Genomic DNA, 8,729 nt, shown 5'->3' with positions numbered 1-8,729 from the left:
CGGAATTTATACCCAAGACTTAACATTGTAATAATTTTCCTGTTAAGATGTATTTAGCATGATTCGTCGGATTATATTTGACCTGCAAAATTATTGGAATTATATTATGTTAGCATGATTCTTGGGATTATATTTGACTTGCAAAGTTATAATTATATTATGTTAGCATGATTCTTGGGATTATATTTGGTTAGCAAGATTTTCGGGGTCATATTCGGTTAGCATGATATATTTCTTTGTACTCAAGTAGAAACATCTACTCAGGTCTTCAAGAAAAAAATAGAAATAGCTAGATTTATAACTATTAGTTGAAAAGTAGTCACAGTTTCAAAAGTAATCGAAATTTACTCATTTTTTCATTTAAAGATAAAATCTAAACAGAATAACCCTTATAAATCCGGAAAAATTCTAGTATAATATGTTGGAGTTCGAATTTTTTACACATGATATTCCAGCATAATATTCTGAAATTTCATAATGTATTGGAGTTCCAACATAATATGCTGAAAGTTTATACGCAAGAGCTTCATAGTCCAGCATGTTATGTTGAAACTTTCCGTGTTTCAGCAAAACGGTGGATATTTTTTAATAACTTTGCAAACGCTAGCTATTTTTCAATTATCAGTCCAAAAACTGGCTAGCCGGTGCTATTTTCACCGGTCTTCTTGATGGAATTTGTACTCACGTCTTAATTCTCTAGTTTTATCACTGTCCTGATAGAAACATTTGATGATATTGTTTAACATTATCAACAATTTTCCATATATTTAGCATGATTCTTGGGATTATATTTGGCTTGCAAGATCTTTGGAAGTATATTAATTATGTTAGAATGCTTCTTGGGATTATATTAAGTTAGCATGATTCTTGGGATTTTGGTTGTAAAAATAATAAGCTCTATATTAGTTGTAAGTAATTTGATCCTTTTTATTTTCTTCAGTTTGCTTGTGTATAAATACAGACAATATACTCGCCTTTATTTCACAATGAATTAAGATTTAGCTTCTCTTGAATGTTCTCTGTATCTCACCTATAAATTTAACTCTTTGTTTCTTTCGTTGTTACTTCACTCGTGGGAATACACTAGGTATGTTGTTGTTTCTTTCGCTATGTTGTAATTTCCTTGTGTCATAGTAACGCCCAGCTACTCCAAATGGGTATCCTTGAATACTCACTTACACTTGTCATTATATATATAGTACTGATCTTGTATTTAACTTATTCTATACAATTAATCTATCTTAGAGGTATTACATGGTCCAAAAAACCAGTCACACCAACAAATTGGCCTCTCATAGGAATGTTACCAGGGCTTCTTCGGAATACTCATCGTCTCCATGAATTTGTTACAGAGATCCTTATCGAAAATGAAGGAATTTTTGAGTTCAAAGGGCCTGTTTTCTCCAACTTAAACATGTTGTTCAGCAGCGATCCGGCTAACCTCCACCATATGCTAAGTAAAAACTTCAACAACTATCCTAAAGGTTCCGAATATAAGAAAATGTTTGACATTATGGGAGATGGAATTTTCAATGTGGATAACGAATTATGGGAAGTTCAGAGGAAGATCACTATTTCCATAATGAGCCATCCCAAGTTCCTTAGTTGCCTAGAGAGGAATGTGTGGGACAAGGTTGTAAAAGGACTGCAACCAGTTCTTGACAATTTCGCTAAACAAGGATCCTGTTTTGATTTGCAAGATATTTTTCAGAGATTCACTTTTGATACTATCAGCAAATTGTTACTTGACCATGATCCAGGTAGCTTGTCCATTGATTTACCTACTGATTCTCTATTTAAAAATGCATTCCAGGACGCCGGGGATGCCATTCTGTACAGACATATAATGCCTGAAAGCTGTTGGAAATTGCAAAAATGGCTCCGCGTTGGTAAAGAGAAAAAGCTAAGTCAAGCTTGGAAGGCTTTTGATCAGCTCATATATTCTTGTATTTCAAGAAAGCAAGAAGAGATGCTAAGAAGATCAGGTTTTATCGAAGAAGAAGATGAGGATTTCGACTTCCTGACTGCCTGTATGAAAGCATACAACAGTCTTTTTATGAAGAATATTGTTGATACAGATTTGGAAAATAATAATGCAAAAAAATTTCTCAGGGATACTTGCATGAATTTGATGTTTGCTGGGAAAGACACCACAAGTTCAGCTCTCACTTGGTTTTTCTGGCTCCTTGCTAAAAATCCCTCGGTACAAACAACAATCAGGGATGAGATTCAAGAAATATTGCAGCTCAAAGAAGATGAAAATCTTAGGTTTTTCAACGTACAAGAATCGCGTGAACTGGTTTATCTACATGGTGCATTGTGTGAATCTCTTAGGTTGTTCCCACCAATTCCTTTGGAGCACAAAATTGCAACTGAAACTGACATCCTTCCTAGTGGTCATCATCTGTGTCCTGGCAAAAGAGTGATACTATCATTTTATACAATGGGAAGGATGGAAACACTATGGGGAAATGATTGCTTGGATTTCAAGCCTGAGAGGTGGATTTCTGGTGGCCGAGGAAAGATCAAACACGAGCCATCGTTCAAATTTCCAGTGTTTAATGCTGGTCCAAGGACTTGTTTAGGAAAGGACATCTCATTTTTTCAGATGAAAATGGTTGCAGCTACCATTATATTCAACTACCAAGTCCAACTAGTGGAAGGTCAACATCTCGATTTTCCAAGTGCTTCTATTCTCCTTCAACTTAAAATGAAACATGGTTTGAAGGTCAGGCTCATTCAAAGAAGCAGCCTGTGATTAATCAATATCTCCCTATGGTGTAGTGTGTGTGTATATATCCTACTCAGGTACTATTGTATTGTATTGTATGTACTGTATTGTACTATATTGTACTGTATTGCGTTGTATTGTATTGTATTGTTACTTCAATACAATAATGTTTATTTTGATTGTTACTTTAATTTTATTATGTTGTATTGTTAAATCCGATGTTACATAACAACGAAAAGAGCCATTTATATTTTTTTCGCATTATATCCTTATTTACTACTCCCTCCGTTTCAATTTGTATTGTATTGTATTGTATGTACTGTATTATACTGTATTGTATTGTATTGTATTGTACTGTACTGTATTGCATTGTATTATATTGTATTGTATTGTATTGTAGGTACTGTACTGTACTGTATTGCATTGTATTGTATTGTACTGTATTGCATTGTATTGTACCGTACTGTATTGCGTTGTATTGTATTGTAATGTATTGCATTGTTACTTCAAAAATAATATTTATTTTGATTGTTACTTTAATTTTATTATATTATATTGTTAAATCTGTTGTTACATAACGACGAAAAGAGCTATTTATATTTTTTCGCATTATATCACTATTAACTATTTAATAATCATAATTTACCATTTATCCTATGTGTTTATTAATTCTACCCGGCACCCTACTTTTTCCCCCTAATATTGTAAGTTTTTTCCTGTTCATGCTCAGGGGCGGACCTACATGGGATCAAGCAGATTCATATAAACCCGCTTAGTCGAAAAATTATACTGTGTGTCTATGTCTATTTTATCTTTCTTTGAGAAAATACAGTTATAATGAAGATGTTGAACCCTCTTGACCTAAACATAGCGCACAACTCACTGGTATGACAGAAAAATATTTTTCAAAAAGTATTTTTCGAAAGAAACTTTATCTCATTAATTAATAACTAAACTTTACAAAACTATTTCAAATGAACTATCCGAGAAAAATATGAGCAAAGAAAGTTGTTTTAATGGAAAGGACTTTCATCTTTGCTCGCACAACTTTTGAGTTACGAAACTGAATTCACAAAAAGGAAAACAAATTGCCTATCCTTTTCATTATCTTTGCTTAATGTCAAGCAATGTCCATGGTTGGAATGATTGAGATCCAAATTATAGTACTAGAGCTAGAAAACATTTCTTGAGGTACCTCATTGACTCCTACTTCAAGCTAAATGTTCATCTGATCCATCTAACCATAGTTATCTGTTAGTAGAAATCTTGTGATCTTTCATGTGATTTTGTTCATCCAAAAACCATCATTTGTTGAGAATTTTACTTCCCAATGAACAAGTTTTATCCAATCTGTTCACATGGTACACAAAATGCTGTCTTTCTCGTTCACTCTTATTTTTTTTCTCCAATCTCTTGCGGCCAATGCAGTTAAAATTCGCGTTGAATAATGAGGTGAAAAATGTTTCCATGCATTGAATAATCGACAACAGTGGCATAGCCACATAGTGTGACCCTTCATCGGAAAATTATACTGAGTATATAGAAAATTATACTATGTAATAGGTTAAAATTACTTTTTATAAATATATATATTAAATTTTGAACACCCTTTGCGAAATTCCTGGCTGCGCCATTGTTCGACACTAGCTGGTAATGCAGGACGCTCAACATGGATGATATATTGACAACTTCATAACAGATTGAAGTAAAAACTATGTTCAGAGAAATGAAGCAAAACATTGGGTGAAAAAAGACGAAAATGCAAGTAGGTGGCTATAAACTTCAGGGCTAGAAGTTTACTTAGTTGTGCAAAGCAGAATGCAAAAGCACTCTTATTACTCATTGTTGGTAAAAGACTAATGTGCAGCAAATCACGAATTTTGACATTGTTCTGTTTACTATAGAGATGTATAGTCATGTCACTCATTAGAGTCTGAACAGGTCAAGACCAGACGTATCAAGTGGTCTCGAGAAAAACTTACTGATGTAATCGCTTACTGTAAATTCTGTATAAAGAGGGGGATTTTCTTCTGATATGAGCTCTTTGACTGGGCCATACATCTTTGGAGGTTCAAAAACACCAGTGAAGAAGCATGCCACTGACATTCTTGGTCCTACCTCATTCGCTACAACTCTATGATTCACACTTATAAACTTGTCATTTGATAGTATCTGTTACAAAATCAGATTGAGATAAGTAATAATCCGTAAATAAATGAGACAGAAAAGATTGTGTTTTGTTGCGAACCTGAAGAAGGTCACCAATATTAACAACCAAACCTCGTTCAATCGGTTCAACATCAACCCATTGGTTATTATGCATGACTTGAAAGCCACCACTTTGATCTTGAAGCAGAATGGTGAGGAAAGCAGGATCTGTATGCTTATCGGCGCCAAGAGTTAGCTCTGGTTGTGGGCATGTTGGGTAGTAATGACATGCCAATGCTTGTCCATTGGCACATTCCATGGCTTTCAAGTGGTCTGGTTTTAGCCCAAGAGCTTCTGACAGTAAGTCAAAAAGAGTTTCCCCTAGTTTTATGACATGATTTATGTACTCAAGAGATGTTTTCCTGGACATTAAGAAAAACAACAGAGATTACTAAGTTTAAAAAGTTCAAGAGATTCTAATCTAGGTAGTCAAACAACTGTACGTCTGTACCCATTACTGAAAGACAGAAAAACAGCTGAAGCATATATCCCTATGAATAACTCAGCCCGGTGATTTTAGCTCATCTGTCCAAACAGTTGCTTTAAGTACTCGACTAAAATACCAGGCCGTGAACAATGTCACCATCTCTACTCTACAATACTTGAAAAGCTCCACGAGCAGTGGAGCAGCCACCTTAATCTAAGGGTTGTCAATTGGCACTCCTTCGCCGAAAATTACAGTGTAGTTAGGTCAAAATTTTATGTTTATGTATATATACGATATGTTGAATCCCCTTAGTTTCTTTGTATGTTTATTTTCTTATATTTTGACACCGTTAATGAAATTTCTGGCTTCGCTAGTGTCCTTGAGGTGCACAGTAAACCTAAATTAGGAAGATCTGCAGAAGGATCTATGTTGGAAAAAAACAGCTAAATAAGTAAACATATCTGCTTCTCAGATAAGATTTTCTGCAAAGCCAAGAACATAAAAGAAAAAACTACAACTGGTCTTACTAAAATTCAATAGTTCTGATCTTTCCTAACCAATTTCAACTAGTAGAACAGGACTGATATAGAGTAACAATTTAAGGGCAGAGGATGGTCACCTGCAAATTGCTGGTATTTGTTCAGGTTCAATGTGACCACAAACTAGCCTTGAAAAGTTCAACGTATCCCTCCAGTTTGCAGTCTTTGATTGATACAAATCAAAATTGCTCTCATATCTAACTCTTCTTGTTATTCGATCACGCGAATAGTACTCTTTCTTTAACTCAACATCTTGTTCATGAAATTTACGAATCCCATCAATCATTCCTTCCAAAACACTTGAAGGAACACCATGATTTATCAGTTGGAAAAATCCCCATTTTTCTGATGCTTCTCTTATTTCATCAACAATCTTCTTACGTCGATCTTCAACTTCTATGCCACTGAGATCTACCACTGGAATCTTTAGAGTTGACTTACACTGATTCAACTCTTCAACAAGTTCTTGAGTTGGCCTAATGAACATTCTTGGTATGTTCAAAATTCCAGAATCAACTAGTCCTTTAACACCAGCTTTTGTATCATCAAAAGCCTTTATCTCCTTAGATCTATCATAATCCATTGTCAATTCAGCTTGAAATTCTTCAGCGCAGGACATAATTGTTCTTAGTTTAAAGAAAACTAAACTTTTCTTAACAGATAAGTTAGTTAAGGTCAACAGGCTGCTCATAAATAATGCAATTGTCCTTTTGTGAAATATTCTATCAATTTTCTAAGGAATCTTATGCTCCACGAAAGCAAGAAAAGAAGGAAATTACACCACTTCGGCCTAGTCAACCCAATTCTTTCTTCATCCCAATAAAGGATATCTTCTCTTCCCAGGGGAAAAAAAACTTATTTGCACAGGTCTTGCGCTAAGTTTAACTAATATAACTCTAAGAGATAATATAAAAAAACTGAAACATTTAATAATATTTATCTCTTGTAAAACAAAAAAGAAGCAGGCATGTTAGGAGCGGGGAGGAGTTAGGTGGACGGAAGACCCCTTCAACCGAAAATTATATTGTGTACCTAAGGTCAATTTTTTTTTTTTAATCCCCTTAGCTTTTTCGCGTGTTTACTATATTGAAGGGATATAAAATTAAGCTTTATACATTGATTCATCTTTTTCAATTCTAAAAGTCATCTTCTTTCCAACCTCGTTTATTTAGCGTTCTTTGTAACCCACAATTAATATTTTTATTTATCCCTACGATTTGTATTAAATTATACCACGTGTCTTTAGAATTGCGTACAAATTCAACTCTATCCGTTTTTCGGGTAAACAAGATAATATAAAAATATTAAAATATTTAATAATATTTATCTCTTGTAAAACAAAAAAGAACCAGGCATGTTAGGAGCAGGGCAGAGTTAGGTGGGCGGAAGGGGTTCAGCGGAACCCCTTTAACCAAAAATTATATTGTGTACATACAGACGAAATAGATTTCGGCCTTCGTACTATCGATCGGGGTCGAAATATAATGGATCGAAGAAAGTCTTTGTAATATTGAGATAGGACCCGAAGAAGACACGAACGAGCTTTAATTTTCGGGGACCGATCAAGCACCGAGTTCGAAGTCGTCATTAAGCTCGGGTCCAGATCAAACTGTGTTGAGATGTTATGGAATCGAGCTTGAGGGGCAAAAGCCAGCCGATATCGAGCCCAGACCCCGAGTCAGCACCGAGCTCAAGTCCGTATCGAGCACTAAATCAATACCGACCGATACCGAGTCCGATCAAGCTCGAGCTCGCAGACAAGAGCCGTTGCAACCATACTAAGGGAAGGAATCCCAGCAGGAATTAGGGAAAAACTGATCTATCATGAGTTTTTCACTATGTATTTTTAATTATATTTAAAGTAGGATCCTCCACTATAAAGAGCATAGCTACATTTCTGTGACGGAGCATTGTAACAAAAATATCATACATTCCTATATTGAAAGGATGTTCTTTTAAGCTTTATACATTGATTCATCTTGCTCAATTCTAAAAGTCATCTTCTTTCCAACCTCGTTTATTTAGCGTTCTTTGTAATCCACAGTTGATATTTCTACTTATCCCTACGATTTGTATTAAATTATACCACGTATCCTTAGAACTGTGTACAAATTCAACTATATCCGTTTTTCTGGTAAACAGATTGGTGCCCACCGTAGGGCTAAGGATAACAGTGGTTGTTTGATACGAATCCACAAAAATACACCATTTTGCTCTTGTTTCCGGAAGTATCTTTGGTTTCGGATTAGCAACGACTAACTATCGATTAAATGGCCTAACTTATCAACAACGAAGCTGGTCTTCAAGATGATGCACTAGTAATAGCCTTACGTATGAATAAAACTAAAGTTAATCGTGTGTTAAATGATCCAGGTAACTCGTCCAACATTATTAGATCGAAGGTGGTACAACAGCTCGGTCTACAGAACTAGGTCGTACCTGCAACCCTGGTTCTAAACGGGTTCAATATGGCATGTGAAACCACTAAAGGTGAGATAATTCTGTCGATAAACGTGGCCGGGACCATCCAGGAAACAAAGTTCTACATAATCGAAGGCGACATGAGGTACAACACCCTTTTTGGAAGGCCATGGATCCACAACATGAGAGATGTACCTTCGACCCTATACCAGATTCTTAAATTCCCAACACTAAAGGAAGTCAAAACAGTGTACGGAGAACAACCGGCTGCAAGGGAAATGTTTGTCGTCGAAGAAACAATTCTAATATCCTCACCTTCGTCAATAAAGGAATCAGACTCAAAAAGGGAACGAGATTCCAAATAGCAATTATAGACGTTAGCTTCAACCCAACCGGAAAATCA

General features: G+C 35.4%; 2 protein-coding genes across 3 annotated transcripts; one reads left to right on the top strand and one right to left on the bottom strand.

Annotated features, from left to right (window-relative positions):
- Positions 1-1,013: 1,013 nt before the first annotated feature.
- Positions 1,014-2,855, top strand: LOC104116924 (alkane hydroxylase MAH1-like). Its single transcript, XM_009627888.4, has one exon. The coding sequence runs from the start codon at positions 1,154-1,156 to the stop codon at positions 2,756-2,758; it is 1,605 nt and encodes a 534-aa protein (XP_009626183.1). The 5' UTR covers positions 1,014-1,153; the 3' UTR covers positions 2,759-2,855.
- A 1,527-nt stretch (positions 2,856-4,382) lies between these two features.
- Positions 4,383-6,810, bottom strand: LOC104116925 (1-aminocyclopropane-1-carboxylate oxidase homolog 1-like). 2 transcript variants are annotated; one of them, XR_011411159.1, is made up of 4 exons: positions 5,986-6,799; positions 4,980-5,301; positions 4,513-4,903; positions 4,383-4,443 (listed from the first exon to the last, which is right to left on the bottom strand). XR_011411159.1 is itself a non-coding variant. In XM_009627890.4 (3 exons), exons 1-3 carry the CDS (start codon positions 6,594-6,596, stop codon positions 4,658-4,660), a joined length of 1,179 nt encoding a protein of 392 aa, XP_009626185.1. In that variant the 5' UTR covers positions 6,597-6,810; the 3' UTR covers positions 4,383-4,657. The 2 variants fall into 2 exon arrangements, 1 of the variants encoding a protein (XP_009626185.1); XM_009627890.4 differs by having other exon boundaries at positions 4,383-4,903; positions 5,986-6,810.
- Between the last annotated feature and the right edge of the window lie 1,919 nt (positions 6,811-8,729).

The sequence above is a fragment of the Nicotiana tomentosiformis genome, chromosome 9 (genome assembly GCF_000390325.3).
Source record: "Nicotiana tomentosiformis chromosome 9, ASM39032v3, whole genome shotgun sequence".
NCBI lineage: Eukaryota > Viridiplantae > Streptophyta > Magnoliopsida > Solanales > Solanaceae > Nicotiana > Nicotiana tomentosiformis.
This window is presented reverse-complemented; position numbering and strand designations above follow the sequence as displayed.